Source organism: Ruditapes philippinarum, unplaced genomic scaffold, assembly GCF_026571515.1.
Source record: "Ruditapes philippinarum isolate M1 unplaced genomic scaffold, ASM2657151v2 ctg1138_1_1_1_1, whole genome shotgun sequence".
NCBI lineage: Eukaryota > Metazoa > Mollusca > Bivalvia > Venerida > Veneridae > Ruditapes > Ruditapes philippinarum.
The window spans coordinates 157,908-176,092 of NW_026856209.1; the positions used below are offsets into that span (position 1 = coordinate 157,908).

Sequence of the window (18,185 nt, forward strand, 5' to 3'; positions counted from 1 at the left end):
GAGAACAAAATTTGTTATGGGTGGGTACTTTTATTGATTCACTTTTATTGGAAAATGAAAACAAATCCTTTGTATATTATAAAGTTGTATTCACCAATATAATAAATAACAAATACACATTCAATAACAGAAGATTATCCCATTTACAGCCAGTATATTACTGAAAATAATATGAAGTGAAAATAATCATTTTTTCATTGCAGTAAAATAAAAAAGCAACAACAAAAAATTGCTCTGTTAATAACTGACTAAACTGAATGTATAATATTAAATATAACTTATGAGATGATGGTTGATTAAAGAGGCAATGATATTGCCATATTGAATTCTTTGCACACAAAATTTGTTGAGACCATTTTTGTCACTAATGCCAAATGTATTGGTTTAAACATAGTTAATCTCTATTGCAAAACAAGTTATTGCATCTTATATTAATGACTTTTGAGTCTGTTTTTTGGAACCAACCAGTAACCATTAACCAACCTTAATTGTATTAAGTTACATATGTTGCAGACAAGCACTAACATTAACTAATAATACCTGAGCTAGTTTGTTTTCAATTATCAAAAGAATTTAAAGTTTTCCCTACTTCAGAAAATAATTGTTAACCTAACAAAGCTCCAGTTATTTAGTGCCTGTTAAAGATCTTACAAATATTTGCTACCAAAATTATGTTACAAAACAAAAAACAAAACAAAGACATAAACACTTAAAAGATTAAATTATTAAAAAAACACCAAACATGTTATTTGGTGTAAAAAATTATGTTTACTTTATACTCGTTATAAAATATTTTCATCATGCAAAAAACTAAAACATTTTTGAAACTTGAACAGAGAAAGGGTTACTGTTCCTGACTTTGAAATAATATTCGTTTCCAAAAAATATTTTTTTCTTTTCAACAGACTAGAAAAGGTAGAGACCAGATAGATCTTACGTAATTCAGATCATATATTCACGTTATATCCATAAAATATGTTTAAATTATACAATTGTGATATCACAAACATGTATACACGAGAAAAACGTTTAAATGTGAAAAAAACTGCATATATCATCAATGTCATTTCAAATAAGAGACTAATTATCACAGTCAAATAAACTGTTCTTATGAAGTTGGCAAAATATATTTTGATACTTTTCTTATTTCACTTTAATATAGCAAAATCCTAAACATTCAATGCATTAAGTATAAGCAAGGGTTAAACAACACTAAATTATAAAAGTACCCGGTAACAGTTCTCAAAACCATTTAAAATAAATGAAAAAATTTTGTCTATAAAAAGAAAATTTGATAAAATGAAAAATTTAATGAAAGTGTACAAAAATTAAGCTTTTTGCTTAAATCAAAATATTTGCTAAGGTTGATTCAAAACTGTTTTTGTCTGAACATATAATTCAGTTATTAAAAGAAAGCATGGTAACACAAATATTGCATATTATCCATTTGAGTTCAAAGGTCGACTTATCACATTGGGTGTTGTCATTGCAGCCATCTCCCATCTGAAAATGTTGAAATAAAAAAAAATACATAAATGAGCCGCGTCATGACAAAACCAACATAATGGGTTTGCGACCAGCATGGATCCAGACCAGCCTGCGCATCCGCGCAGTCTGATCAGGATCCATGCTGTTCGCTTTACAACTCTATTACAAGTAGAGAAACTGATAGCAAACAGCATGGATCCTGATCAGACTGCGCAGATGCGCAGGCTGGTCTGGATCCATGCTGGTCGCAAACCCATTATGTTGGTTTTGTCGTGACACGGCTCAAATGGAGGTTGAAAATTCCTGGAAACTCATAAATCAGTATTCTTTTCATAGTTTTAAAAGCTTCTGTGTCAAGCCCGAAGATTTTACCAATATTACATAAATTATGTTGAATTCAGACAACAAAATATGGCCATTTGCCAATAAATGCTCAAACCACAAAATTTCAACAGGCATTTAATAACGTCATCTGTAGAAGTTTAAATTGTTTACACACAGTCGCACCCCAGGCAACATTCACCAGTTAAATGTTTCCAGTGTAAACATGGTTTTAGAAAGATTTTTGAGAGTCTGAAAAATGAATTAAAGAATGATACTGAAAACTTTCCAAATCTTTTATCTTTAACTTAATTTTATAGTGAAAAAAAGTTTCCAGGATTGTGCTATTAAAAATTTATATATCTAGATAATGACATGTTTATAGAGGCAAGCATACTCCTTAATTAGAAAAAAAGAGATCAGTGATCACATGTGTCCCCTGATGGTAGCCAATAAGGCAGTTGTAATGAGGGGTGTTTGAACAGTTTGTTCCCTATATGTCATGGCTACTTTGTAGCATGTTGTACCTAGAGGTACCTTGTACCTGTTTAGAGGGGACACAAAGCTGGCAACACAAAAAATAATTTACAGGCCAAAACGCTTTTTTCATTCAAGGGCTATAACTCACCCAAACATCATTCAAACGGAAAACTCTTTATATATGTGCAAGTACTTCAGCTTCTAATCAATCCTGTAAAGTTTCACTCAAATTGCATTATAGGTAGAAAAGAAGTAGTCCGGACAAACTTTAAAAGAAAAATCATAGAAGGGCAATAACTCTAACAATAATCATTGAACTGGAAAATGCAGACGATATGTACACCTAGACTTGATACTAGTCATTCCAAACTCAAATTTGGATGAAATAGCACATGTAGTTTTTGAGGAGTAGTCTAGACAAATTTTGTGACGGACTAACAGACGATAGAGAATTGATCCTGTCACCGCTACTCTGTAGCAGTCCAGCAGACAACACAATAATAAAAAATATTACTATCTTACCTGATATCTCTAGGTAAACATGACGTGTCAAGTTTATACTCTAGTACAGCTAACTTAGCGAGGGTTTTCAGGGATGGTTGTAGATCAAGGACATGTAAATCAGACAGATCCATCAGTGGAATCTCAGCATCCTCTGCGTCCGGTTCTTCTTGACTAATGGGACTGGAAAAACACGGAAGTTGGTTTATACAGAATTTACCATAGTTTGATTGTTTAGGAAAATAAAAGCTTACAGACACACTCTTCATATCCGTTCCTGTACCCATCGGCATTGAGCAATGAGTGTAAAGTTTCTTGCTCAAGGAAACAACGGTTTGTCCCCAACGGGGTTTAAACCCTAGCAAATAGGGATCCTTAGATTACATAAGTTGCTTACTATAATTACTGAAGTCACACAATTTTTTATTTTCTTCTGTATCCCATCCCAATTTTCTAATTTGTGTATGTTTTGAGCAATTTTTTATCATTAATCAAAGTGGAAAGATACATACCTTGTACCACCAAAGAGGTAAACTTTTGTCCCAATTTTACAACAACATTGACGTCTTCTAGCACAGGGACCTGTTCCTTTCACAGACACTAGTGACCACTTATTTGTTTCTGAAATCATATTTATATAACAACATCATCACTAATACTATAAGAGCTGTGCCATGACAAAACCAACATAATGGGTTTGCAACCAGCATGGATCCGCGCAGTCTGATCAGGATCCATGCTGTTTCCTTACAAACCCTATTACAAGTAGAGAAACTAATAGCGAACAGCATGGATCCTGATCAGACTGCACGCATGCGCAAGCTGGTCTGATCCATGCTGGTCGCAAACCCATTATGTTGGTTTTGTCATGACGCGGCTCATATTTAAACTTGTATTTATACTGTGTTTGATCATGAGTTTCTTATGATTTGAGCAATTTTTATTCTTAAAGAGCATAAAACAAGCTTTTTCTAAACCCGGTATATTTTATTTATATCATATGTTTTTGTATATCGAAGAGATAATATAAATAAATAACCAACACAATTTGCCAAATAGATTAGCCCTAATTTGATTTAGGAACTGTTAATTGTTAAGCAGACACAATTTTTAGTCATAATCTTGGCAGTCAGATCATGTAACCGGCTTTTCTTTCCGGTTATTACCAATTTTTCTGCAAGTGACGACTACATATACCACTTGCACATCAATCCAGGCTCTGGCCAGGCCCTATACTGTAAGTAATAGTGTATTTTATCAAAGCAGAAATTTTTTTTTCTCTCACAAATTGAGCAGGTGAAAGGTTCATATAATATAATATTTAAGTGGCAAAATATGTTTGCTTCAGCGGCCTGTTGTTAAAGAATAAATATATTTTAGGTATGTATTCAAGACTTGTGTAAAACTTACATATTTACAGCAAGGATACACTACATAAATAGTTCTTTAGACAGTAATTTAAACTACTATGTAAATGCAAAAATTAAATTCTCACATGCTTTGCTTCATACTATTCCCCTATCAAACAATCAAATGATATATGCACCGCAAAAAAAGGAATGCTTACATGTGAAGTCATATGACATCAGATATGACGTCAATACACCAAATGACCTCAGAAATTTACTTTTATGCTTAAGTTACTTCAAATACTTTTATCAATTCATTTGCATGATAGAATGGAAATAGACATTAATTTTTTTTTGCATTTTAGTATAATAATTAGAGATGGCAACGAGTAACCGGTTAACCGAGTACTCGATCGAACGTCCGAATATCGGTTAACAAAATTGATATTCGATTACTCGGAAAAAATATTTAATTTCTACTTTTTTTTGCGATTTAGAAAGATGAGTTCAGAAATTCGGAAATGTACACGTATCTATATAAATACTTGTTAAATGCAATCAAAACATCCTTGCAGAGGTGTGAAAATGATATCGTAAATTTAACGAGGCGATTAGCAGTTTGACATGCGTATGGGATTGAACACAGTCCTGTGTCGTTTACGTCATTCGGCCTCTTATGATATTTAATCACCTTTAAATATTAGACAGTTTGTAGCCGAAACTTGTTAATTATTAAAATATTATATAATGATAATAAAAACGTAAATGTATACGGAATATTATGTTGTAGCTTTGTATTTTGCTTCGAGCAGCGGTGGAAAAATTGATATCTCGCACCATTGCGAGTAGAAAAATGCATAGTCTCAGAAAGCTACTACAACATAATTTTTCTTTTATTATATACCTTTTCGTTTGAATTATAAATGATTTTCATTATACTACACTTCTATAAGAAATATCAGAAAATGAAATGTAGCTGTCAAGAAATGAATTTATGACCGACGGATTTTTGCAAAACCGGCCACGTAGGCCTTTTATAATTTTGGTTTCCGTTTCCAAATGCTACGTTTATACACAGCTAAGATCGGAACCAACGTCAAAAATAGTCCGGCACTGCCATATATGGTACCGTATTTGTCACTAACATAATACGGAATTTTCTATCCCTTGAAGCGTATTTGCGCTTCAAGTTCATCCTGTATTTTAGGGAGAAAATTTGTAGGTATATAATAAATGCTGTCATTGACATTTCTTATGTTTATATTCATATTTGTATTTCTTGCATTCCTATTTATAGTTACGAATTCTATTAATTAAAATAGAAAACGAAAGTAGCATGCAGACGGTGTTGATATTGTGTGATAAAACTTTAAAGATCATTGAAAATCATCCGAGTAACCGAGTACTCGATCGGAAAAATGACCGAGTACTCGAGTATTGATTTTGGTATTCGTTGCCATCCCTAATAATAATGCATGGTTTACCTTTCAAATGCTTTGTAATTAATCACTCAGGCCTATAGGCCTTCGTGATTATATTTCTACACATTTGAAATCGCCCCGCGCATCACACACTCAAACTTACATAAAGCAATCAAAAACTCAAGAGCACAAATATTAGCAGAAAATGCAGAAATGCAGAAAAATTTAGAACTACTTACTTGTATCAAATTTAAAGATGTCCTTGAAATGTAGGTCATGCTGTCCATTGTAACCACCAAATATATAAATGCACTTTTTATGTGTGACTGAAAATAATAATCTAACAGACATTAACATTTCATTAAAGTAACTTCTTCAGTTATACAATGTATCTGATATTTTGGGGTTTTGTTTTAAAGCTACATTAAATAAATATGTTAAAATATTTTTGCTGTCGGCCTAAAAAAAGAAGCATACTACAGTTTCATTAACCTTTTTAACAGTATCGTTGTAAATCTCATCAAATATTGTTCATAAATTAGGATTTTAAATGGAAAACCCCACGGTAACACTAAAGTTCGTATACGAATTTTAACAATGCAAATGAAGACTATAATCGGCTCGTGTATGCGCTACGTCACGTTTATAGTTGCTATCCGGAACACGGCAAAATATAAGATTTTCTTTGTGCAAACACACTTTTACTGTTTAAGCTTCACGGTGCACGAGGCCTGTGGTTCAGAAAAATAATCATTCTCATAAAAAAGATTAAATTTGTATGAAAATATCTGTTACAATGCGGAAATATACCGTTAAATTAGGACTGCTACTTATAGTCATGTTTGTTGATTTAATATTGATGTACGGATGATCCGAAGGCGGAGTTTTTCATGCAAACCGAATTCGCCACAATGAGGTTGCACATTTGTATGCTCATTAAACTCATTTTGGTTGTCTGGACACCAAAATAAGATCTGGAGTCGATATGAAACCCAATTTATTAATGAAATGTCGCTATTTCTTTTTTATGAAATTTATTTAATGTAACTTTAAATATGTCTTTGTTTAGGAATGAGCATGCCATTCTCAGATAAACTTGCACAATTACAGTTTCTGATAAAATATTTGTGAAATGTACTTTTTCTATCATGGCACTTTCATTTATAAAATACTGATATTTATAAAACTCTTATAGCTATACACTAAATGTTGTCCCAGACTAAATGCAACAACCAATGAAATACAAGTCTTGCCTGATACTTGTAAAAACAAGAGCTGTTGGTAACACAGCATGTGCGAATATTCTCAGTGCTTGATAGTAAAACAATTACCTGGATAATGTAGAATTTTCTAAGTTCAAAAGGGGCCATAAATCTGTCAAAATCCATGATAGAGTTATGGGCTTTGGATTGTCACCTCCTATAACGCTTTCAAATAAGTACATGTATGTGAAGTTTCTACACATTCCCTTCAGTAGTTTTTGAGATATGAACATGCACACTAGAAAATTAACCAAAATGTGACGCCGAAGCCATGGTGAGTACAATAATAGCTCTCCCTATTCTCCCAAAAGTCAAGCTAAAAATAATCTAAGGTACTAACATCACTGTACACTTACACATAGAATGACTCCTTCTCCCTGTTGGAATGATACCGTGAGTTAATGGCTGGAACCATCTGTTAGTGGCTGTATCAAACCCTTGTATATTATTGCAGTAATACTCCATGTTTGTAAACATATTACCACCCAGATCACTTCTTCCACCAAATACGTACATAAATCTATCAACACCGACTGCTGTATGGAAATCCCGCCATCTTGCTGGTGTACCCTGAATTGGAATCATGTATGTAAATTGAGTTACTTAATCAGATATTGAACTTTTTATACATTTAAAATACAACTTGAAAATAATTTATTTGAAATTTTTGACACCCAGTTGACTCTCGGTAACTTTATATCTATTCCTATTTTACCTCCATCAATGAAATTTTTTTTTTAGACCTTTGGGTGTCCATAGCCAAGTGGTTAAGGTCGTTGACTTCAAACCTCTTGCCTCTAACCGCGTAAGGTTTTGAGTCGAACAAGTGTCTTTAGATTCATTCATGTGAGAAAGCTATTCAGCTAGCTAACAGAACATCAGTATGTCTACTCGAATGACTGTTTGTGCCTGAAATAATGCACAGAGGGTCACACGAGGTCTTACTCCATCAGTAAAGCTGGAAAATGGCCATATGACCTATGCTGTGTTTGTGCAACGTATAACCCAATCAAAAAAAATTTGGACCTTACCTTTGTCCGGAGATATGTCCATGTCTTAGTGTCAAACTCGAATGAGTAGACATCATCAGAAAATCTGTCAATCTGTAACCAAGTAAGACATCATAAACTGCCTTTATTTCTTTATAACACATAATTCTATATTTCATACATTGCATTTTATTCAAACATAGGAATTTGACTGAAAATTGCGATACTGATCTTCAATATTTGTTCAATATTCTTCCACAATTTAGAATATTGTTACAGTTTAAAACCAATTCCTGTCCTGTCTTTATATTTTTTTCCCTCAAGTGAAACATCACTTCTTGATCTTTTTCTTGACAGGCCTCAGCCCTAACAGGTAAGCCAGACCACTGGATTAGAAAGTTAGGTGGTCCTTACGGAAGTCAAGGGCTCTTTTTATTTTGAATTTTGTACTCAAAGATTTTTTATTCATAAATAAAATGCAGCAGACATTTTCACAAAAAATCTTACGACAATTTTTTATCCTAAGAGAAATCTTACGATAAATCTCCTTTTCACAAAAAATCTTGAGAAAATCATTAGTGCAAAATCTGTCGTAACTTTACGATAGGTGTTCCCCGTTTGTAAGTGTAATTTTTTCTCTCTTAAGGGTAAAATATCATGTATCTCTTACCTAAACTGAATAAAAACAAACAAAAAATTGGAGGACAAATATATATTAAGCAAACAGTATGTTATAAATAACAAAAATTAAGGTATAATTATTTTTCAACATAAACATTTGTGACGTCATGATTTGATGACGTCACGATGGAGAGGGTTATGAATAGTTTAAATGTGAACTATACTGTAGTATTATTGAAAACAAATAATTTGTACAATTTTGTGAGTTCGATTTTATTGCCATCATGTACTAGTGGCACCTTTTTATTTATTAATACCTTAGCAATAACGTAGCTGAATCACTTAGATACATAAAATTATTTTCAATCAAGATAGAAAATATATTAGTTTGAATCATTTTTTTGTTCTTATTGAAATTTGATTGTGTTCAATACATATTTCAAGCTCTTTATTACTTGATTTTAAAACCGGAATCAAATAAAGAGCACGCACATCAATATCAAATGAACGTTGCTAGGGATGTTTTTATCGTAAGATTTATCGTAAGTGAATTTTTTATCTTAAGATAAAATTTTAACTTACGAGTGGCTTTGTGAAAATGACTTAAGATTTAACTTAGGATTATCGTAAGTAAAAAACTTAAGATAAATCTTAAGATTTTTTGTGAAAATGTTTGCAGTACTAGTGTTATCTGAATACATTTTCTACCTAAATTTATAAAACAAAGTTTTTAGACTTTCATCAGCAAAATTTTAGCAAGTAAACATGAAAGTTATGGATGATTTGAAAAAATTCTGTGACTAATGAGATGAATGAATATGTACATCAGAAAAATGTTTTTAAACAGCAAGTAAAACATGTTAAACATGTTTTACGATCAAATCACCATTCTTCAAGATGAGCCTTGCACCAATGAGAAAATTCCAGTGGTCTGATGGACCAGTTGCTTGTAAAGTTAGGTGGTCCTTGCCAAAATTGGGTGGTCTCGGACCAGTGGACAACCTTTAACATTGAGGCCTGTTTGACTAGCTTGAACCTTGAGGTCAGTTCTTACAACTTACCCCTTCTTCATATCCACCATATATGTACATTTTCTTCTGTATAACACAAGCAGAATGGCCATCTCTAGCCCCTGGTATAGGTCCACTTGTATCTACTGTACCCCATATTCGTAAAACTGAAATATACATTCACATTAAATTTAACTGAAATTTTTTGTGTTCCTTTTACTCAAGCAGTGGACAGAAATCTTTATTTATTCCATTTATTTTTCAAATTAAGTATAATGCCCAAAACAAAGGAATTATATCTGAATTAATATAGAAGCATACCTTCGATATTAATGATAAACATTCTTTCATTCAATTTCACCAATTTATTACAAAACAAATATAGAACACAATACAAGAACTATGTAAATTATTATAAATAATTAACTTCCCACCAACCTGTATTAAACACAAATAGAACATTGCAAGCGCCATCAGTGTCGTTCCTGCCTCCCCAAATATATGCAAAATCCCCGTAGGCCACTGCAGTATGTCCATACCTTTGATATGGTATCTGTGAATCTCTTGATAATACATGAGGGCGATGCCTTCTACATGGTAAGGGAAGTAACTTCCAGCGTAGTGAGACTGATTGAGAAATAACAAGAGCTGTCACAGAAGACAGCCAAGCTCGACTAATAAAATACTGGACGCAGTAAGGAGAACAAAACTATGAAAGAAAAATCAATTATGTATAATTATGTATTTAGTTATAGTAAAAAAATAACATTTGTAAACATAAATTCCAAGATCAAGGGAAGTAATTCTAGAAATAGTCACGATAGAGTTATGAACATGTGTGTAATGATAAGAAATATATATTTGAAGTTTGAAGTAAGATACCTTAAAAAGTAAAGAAGTTATAATATTTCTTAAAGAAAATCCTAAGTTCAAAGAGAGATAAATCTGTAAAAATTGCTTCAAGAGTTATGAACATTGTCACATAAAATGTAATTGATGATAAGGAATAATTATTTGAAGTTTGAGGTAAATACCTTTAAAACTAAAAAAGGTATAGTAAAATATAACATTTTTCTAGTAAAAAAATCTAAGTTTATGGGGAGATAATTCTTGCAATATTGGTGCTAGAGTTATGAACCTTATCACATAAGATATGGATGATGATAAGGTACATAAAAATTATATTTGAAGTATGAAGTTGATCCCTTTAGAAATAAATAAGTTACAGTGAAAAATAATATTTTTTAAGGAAAATTCTAAGTTCAAGGGGAGATAAATCTGAAAATATTGGTGCTAGAGTTATGAACCTTGTCACATAAGATTGGGATGATGATAAGGTACATATATTTGAAGTATGAGGTTGATCCCTTAAGAAACAAAGAAGTAACAGTAAAAAATAGTATTTTTTAAGAAAAATTCTAAGTTCAAGGGGAGATAAATCTGAAAGTATTGGTGCTAGAGTTATGAACTTTGTCACATAAGATTGGGATGATGATAAGGTACATATATTTGAAGTATGAGGTTGATCCCTTAAGAAATAAAGAAGTAACAGTAAAAAATAGTATTTTTTAAGGAAAATTCTAAGTTCAAGGGGAGATAAATCTGAAAATATTGTAGCTAGAGTTATGAACCTTGTCACAAAAGATGTGGTTGATGATAAGGAATATATATTTGAAGTTTGAAGTTGATACCTTAAGAAATGATAAAGTTATAGTGAAAAATATTTTACTGCACCAAAACTTTAATCTGAAATCTGGACGCGGACGCCGACTCCGGGGCGAGTAGGACAGCTCTCCATATACTTCGTATAGTCGAGCTAAAAATGTATGATGTTAGAATATCAATGACCCTTCAATGAATTGTGATTCTTACCTTCAAGATACAGTTCTGTGTCCTGATATCATGTTGTCAGGTATTGATAAACTTTTAATTGTTAGATAAAACTTGCTACTCTTAATTTGTATATGTTTATTCTACATATGCGCTGAAACAAATTAGCATCACATCTCGATAACTTTCAAAACTTGTCCCTATTTTCTCCTGGAGGTGATTCGAGAATTCTGCGTTTCAATAGCCTAGTTGTTGATGATAACATGGACTAACCATTCAAAATCTTTGTATAACTTTTCAAAACTTTGCCTCATTGACAATGACACCTGAATCTAATTTTTCTAATTGATATCAATTAAATAGGAATTTTGAATACATTAACAAAATTTCACCTGCTTAATTTGTTACAAATATCCATGGATATATCATTTTTTTTATACAAATGACATATATGCCACCAGTACATGTATGCCAGTCTGCACTTTCATGCATTTTTACAAGAATGTATCCTGTTCAAAAGCTCCTTTTTTTTCAATCTTACAATGAAATCATTTTCACTACAAAGGGAAAATTCTAAATCTAATGATGACAAGTTTATTTGACAAGTTCAGTACGTTACAAAGATTTAAAAGAAACTAGTTTATCTTACTGGTATCTAGTACATGAACATCTATTGGCAGTCTTGTCTCGTAGTCTTCACCAGTGCAGTATCCACCAAAACTGTAGATGCGCTCGCCAATGGCCACGGCTGCATGGTTAACACGTCTTGGACCACCTTCAAGATGAACAGTCCATCTCAGCATTTTTCCCTCACTTTATTCATTACAGTCACCTAAAATAATAATAGTTATTTAATTTGTGTAATAATCAAAATGCCAACTGCCTATCAAAATCCATATTACTATAATATATTACAAGGTAGCTAGGACTTTAGTTTAACCCTGGACCCTCAGAATACTATATTAGTACTCTTCTAACTAAAATTTGTCCTCAAATTTTAAATGGAAACATTGAGCAATGTGAAGTAACTTATAAAGCTTTAAACAGTCATGGTCCCCTGATGAGCACAAATGTCACAGGCAAGGGTGAAAACAATTTATCGATACATCCTGACCAGGAACTCAAACATAAAAATTAAAACCCTAATTTATTAATATGTACTTTTTCCAATAGTGGCAACCCCCTTGCGGGGACCAAGCCATGATGCATCCATCTCACCAAGACATGTCACTACACTCGTCTCAATATTTTAACTGCAAGACTAGCAGATTTTACAAACTGATATTAGAATCTACACAGTTGTCTACTTTTGCGAACGCTGATCAGCTGATTTGACATCTGATGTGGGTCCTACTAAACACTGCTAAGGACTGCTAAGGACCGCTAAGGACTGCTAAGGAGCCACAAAGGACTACTAAAGAGGCACAAAGGACCTTAAAATACCTACTAGGCCATTCTTATATTACATGGTATTATTTTTAGTGAAAAAAAAAATATAATTTTAAGAAAAAATATGATTTTGGTGAAAATTTTATGAGTTGTCAGACCGCTAAGGACTGCTCAGATACACAAAAGACTGCTAGGGAGGCACAAAGGACCTTAAAATACCTCCTAGGGCATTCTTATAATACAAGGTAGTATGTTTAGTGACAAAAAATGTATTATTTTAAGAAAAAATATCATTTTAGTGATAAAATTTATGTTTTTGAAGAGTTGTCGGACCGCTAAGGACTGCTCAGGTGCACTAACAACTGCTAGGGAGGCACAAAGGACCTTCAAATCCCTCCTAGAACATTCTTATAATATATGGTAGTAAGTTAATAGACAAAAATGTATTATTGTAAGAAAAAAATTTAATTTTGGTGATAGAATTTATGCTTTCGATGAGTTACAGGACCGCTAAGGACTGCTCAGGTGCGAAAAGGACTGCTAGGCAGGCACAAAGACCTATAAATATTTCCTAGGGAGGCACAAAGGACCTTAAAATAACTGTTGGGGCATTCTTATAATTCATGGTAGTATGTTTAGTGACAAAAAATGTATAATTTTAAGGAAAAATATCATTATAGTGATAAAATTCATGTTTTTGAAGAGTTGTCGGACCGCTAAGAACTGCTCAGGTGCACTAACAACTGCTAATATAATAATCAACACCAAAATACATAAAAATAGAAAGATCACTAAACAAAATTAAATAGAATTACTATCCTCTAATAATTATTAATTTAAGGTCTTTTGTGCCTCCCTAGCAGTCCTTTGTGCCCCTTAGCGGTCCTCCAATTCATCGAAAACATAAATTCTATCACCAAAATTAATTTTTTTCTTAAAATATTACGTTTTTTATCTATAAACCTACTACAATATATTATAATAATGCCCTAGGAAGTAACTTAAGGTCCTTTGTGCCTCCCTAGCAGTTCTTTGCGCACATGAGCAGTCCTTAGCGGTCTGGCAACTCATCGAAAACATAAATTCTATCACCACAATTATATTTTTTCTTAAAATTATACATTTTTTCTCACTAAATATACTACCATATATTATAAGAATGCCCTAGGAAGTAATTTAAGGTCCTTTGTGCCTCCCTAGCAGTTCTTTGCGCACCTGAGCTCTCCTTAGCGGTCCGGCAACTCATCGAAAACATAAAGTCTATCACCACAATTATATTTTTTCTTAAAATTATACCTTTTTTCTCCCTAAACATACTACCATAATATTATAAGAATGCCCTAGGAAGTAATTTAAGGTCCTTTGTGCCTCCCTAGCAGTTCTTTGCGCACATGAGCAGTCCTTAGTGGTTTGGCAACTCATCATAAACATAAAATCTATCACCACAATTATATTTTTTCTTCAAATTATACATTTTTTCTCACTAAACATACTACCATATATTATAAGAATGCCCTAGGAAGTAATTTAAGGTCCTTTGTGCCTCCCCAGCAGTTCTTTGCGCACATGAGCAGTCCTTAGCGGTCCAGCAACTCATCGAAAACATAAAATCTATCACCACAATTATATTTTTTCTTAAAATTATACCTTTTTCTCACTAAACATACTACCATATATTATAAGAATGCCCTAGGAAGTAATTTAAGGTCCTTTGTGCCTCCCTAGCAGTTCTTTGCGCACCTGAGCAGTCCTTAGCGGTCCAGCAACTCATCGAAAACATAAATTCTATCACCCCAATTATATTTTTTCCTAACATTATACATTATTTCTCACTAAACATACTACCATGTATTATAAGAATGCCCTAGGAGATATTTAAATGTCCTTTGTGTCTCCCTAGCAGTCCTTTGTGCCCCTAGGAGGTATTTTAAGATTCTTTGTACCTCCCTAGCAGTCCTTAGCGCGTCCTGCAATTCATCGAAAACATAAATTCTATCACCAAAATTATATTTTTTCCTTAAAATAATACATTTTTTATCTATTAACTTACTACAATCTAATATAAAAATGCCCTAGGAAGTTAATTTTAGGTCCTTTGTGCCTCCCTAGCAGTCCTTTGCGCACCTGAGCTCTCGATCCTTAGCAGTCCAGCAACTCATCAAAAACACAAAATTTCTATCACGAAAATTAAAATTTTTTCTTAAAATAATACATTTTTTGTCACTAAGCATACTACCATATATTAAAAGAATGTTCTAGAAGTGATTTTAAGGTCCTTTGGGCCTCGCTTATAGTCTTTTGTGTACCTGAGCAGTCCTTAGCGGTCTGGCAACTCATCGAAAACATAAATTCTATCACCAAAATTATATTTTTTCTTAAAATTATACATTTTTTCTCACTATACATACTACCATATATTATAAGAATGCCCTAGGAAGTAATTTAAGGTCCTTTGTGCCTCCCCAGCAGTTCTTTGCGCACATGAGCAGTCCTTAGCGGTCCAGCAACTCATCGAAAAACATAAAAATCTATCACCACAATTATATTTTTTCTTAAAATTATACCTTTTTTTCTCACTAAACATACTACCATATATTATAAGAATGCCCTAGGAAGTAATTTAAGGTCCTTTTGTGCCTCCCTAGCAGTTCTTTGCGCACCTGAGCAGTCCTTAGCGGTTTGGCAACTCATCGAAAACATAAATTCTATCACCACAATTATATTTTTTTTCTTAACATTATACATTTTTTTCTCACTAAACATACTACCATATATTATAAGAATGCCCTAGGAGATATTTAAATGTCCTTTTGTGTCTTCCTAGCAGTCCTTTGTGCCCCTTAGGAGGTATTTTAAGATTCTTTGTACCTCCCTTAGCAGTCCTTAGCGGTCCTGCAATTCATCGAAAACATAAATTCTATCACCAAATTATATTTTTCTTAAAATAATACATTTTTTTTATCTATTAACTTACTACAATATAATATAAAAAATGCCCTAGGAAGTAATTTTAGGTCCTTTGTGCCTCCCTAGCAGTCCTTTGCGCACCTGAGCTCTCGATCCTTAGCAGTCCAGCAACTTATCAAAAACATAAATTCTATCACGAAAATTAAATTTTTTCTTAAAATAATACATTTTTTGTCACTAAGCATACTACCATATATTAAAAGAATGTTCTAGAAGTGATTTTAAGGTCCTTTGGGCCCTCGCTTATAGGCTTTTTGTGTACCTGAGCAGTCCTTAGCGTCTGGCAACTCATCGAAAACATAAATTCTATCACCAAAATTATATTTTTTCTTTAAAATTATACATTTTTTCTCACTATACATACTACCATATATTATAAGAATGCCCTAGGAGATATTTAAAAGTCCTTTGTGCCTCCCTAGCAGTCCTTTGTGCCCCCTAGGAGGTATTTTAAGATTCTTTGTGCCTCCCTAGCAGTCCTTAGCGGTCCTCCAATTCATCGAAAACATAAATTCTATCACCAAAATTATATTTTTTCTTAAAATAATACATTTTTTATCTATTAACTTACTACAATATAATATAAAAATGCCCTAGGAAGTAATTTAAGGTCCTTTGTGCCTCCCTAGCAGTTGTTAGTGCACCTGAGCAGTCCTAAGTGGTCCGGCAACTCATTGAAAGCATAAATTCTATCACCAAAGTTATATTTTTTTTTAAATTATACATTTTTTCTCACTAAACATACTACCATATATTATAAGAATGCCATAGGAGGTATTTAAATGTCCTTTGTGCCTCCCTAGCAGTCCTTTGTGCCCCTAGGAGGTATTTTAAGATTCTTTGTTCTTCCCTAGAAGTCCTAAGCGGTCCTGCAACTCATCAAAAGCATAAATTCTATCACCAAAATTATATTTTTTTCTTATAATAATACATTTTTGTCTATTAACTTACTACCATATATTATAAGAATGTTCTAGGAGGGATTTGAAGGTCCTTTGTGCCTCCCTAGCAGTTGTTAGTGCACCTGAGCAGTCCTTAGCGGTTCGACAACTCTTCAAAAACATGAATTTTATCACTATAATGATATTTTTCTTTTAAAATTATACATTTTTTTTATCACTAAACATACTACCATGTATTATAAGAATGCCCTTACAGGTATTTTAAGGGTCCTTTGTGCCCTCTTTAGGAAATATTTTAAGGGTCCCTAGCAGTCCTTTTCGCACCTGAGCAGTCCTTAGCGGTCCGGCAACTCATTGAAAAAGCATAAATTCTATCACCAAAATCATATTTTTTTCTTACAATAATACATTTTTGTCTATTAACTTACTACTATATATTATAAGAATGTTCTAGGAGGGATTTGAAGGTCCTTTGTGCCTCCCTAGCAGATGTTAGTGCACCTGAGCAGTTCTTAGCGGTCCGACAACTCTTCAAAAACATGAATTTTATCACTAAAATGATATTTTTTCTTAAAATAATACATTTTTTGTCACTAAACATACTACCTTGTATTATAAGAATGCCCTAGGAGGTATTTTAAGGTCCTTTGTGCCTCCCTAGCAGTCTTTTGTGTATCTGAGCAGTCCTTAGCGGTCCGACAACTCATAAAATTTTCACCAAAATCATATTTTTTCTTAAAATTATAATTTTTTTTCACTAAAAATAATACCATGTAATATAAGAATGGCCTAGGAGGTATTTTAAGGTCCTTTGTGCCTCTTTAGTAGTCCTTTGTGGCTCCTTAGCAGTCCTTAGCGGTCCTTAGCAGTCCTTAGCAGTGTTTAGTAGGACCGTCTGAGGGTGATGTTGTCAAACGGCAAACTCTGCCACACGCCCACAGTCTATCAAATGGTGTTATCTCCGGACCTTTTCCTGACTTAAGGAAATTAAGAGAAAAGAGGAGAATCCCAAAAAGATATTTCAAGAATCCCAAAAAGATATTTCAAGAGTTTGTTTGTTTTGACAAATGAGCAATGTTGCAATATTTCTGCTACAAATATTCTGACAATTTGTCAGACATTCAAATATGTGGCAATTGAAAAATTAAATTCTACTAAACTGCCATACTTACCAAAACATTGTTCTAAGTATGTACGGGTGGCATAAATCGTTTAAAGTGTTAAGAAATTAGTTCAAATTAAAATGTTCTATTCCGTTGCAAACCGGTGACAGCATAAACTATTTAAACTGTGAAAGTTGTGGTATCGCGATAGGTAAATACCACTAATTTTATATCACTGAAAATATTAATGTTAAACACCACTATTTTATGTCCGAGAATAGATCTACACTTAATACCGTTTTATATGTAAGAGAGTGAAAACACTCCGGACTAGATAATATTTTTACAGGAAATCAGTCTGATAAATGGCTAATTTATGATAAAATGTCTATCAATCGTTCCATTTCTATCCGCATCAATACACAAAGAGTATGGTATTTCGCGCCTTTTTCAATTTCAGAAGTGTAATTTCTATTTACAAATAAAATTCAGCTGTTATAGTTCTTTGAAGTCGTACAATAAGCTTTTTTCATATTTGACAAAAAAGAAAAA

At 32.8% G+C, this 18,185-nt stretch overlaps 1 protein-coding gene across 1 annotated transcript; it reads right to left on the reverse strand.

Annotated features, from left to right (window-relative positions):
* Positions 1-927: 927 nt before the first annotated feature.
* Positions 928-17,853, reverse strand: LOC132745792 (kelch domain-containing protein 3-like). The gene is made up of 10 exons (XM_060734770.1): positions 17,703-17,853; positions 11,922-12,104; positions 9,881-10,069; positions 9,494-9,609; positions 7,854-7,925; positions 7,179-7,392; positions 5,800-5,886; positions 3,303-3,411; positions 2,812-2,973; positions 928-1,503 (listed from the first exon to the last, which is right to left on the reverse strand). Exons 2-10 carry the CDS (start codon positions 12,073-12,075, stop codon positions 1,440-1,442), a joined length of 1,167 nt encoding a protein of 388 aa, XP_060590753.1. The 5' UTR covers positions 12,076-12,104; positions 17,703-17,853; the 3' UTR covers positions 928-1,439.
* Between the last annotated feature and the right edge of the window lie 332 nt (positions 17,854-18,185).

Coding starts and splice junctions, on each gene's coding strand:
- LOC132745792 (XM_060734770.1), bottom strand. CDS start 12,075: ATGCTGAGATGGACTGTTCATCTTGAAGGTGGTCCAAGACGTGTTAAC. Junction 10,070..11,921: donor TGTTCATGTACTAGATACCA/GTAAGATAAACT, acceptor TTTCTCAATCAG/TCTCACTACGCTGGAAGTTA. Junction 7,926..9,493: donor ATGGTGGATATGAAGAAGGG/GTAAGTTGTAAG, acceptor ACTTGGTTACAG/ATTGACAGATTTTCTGATGA.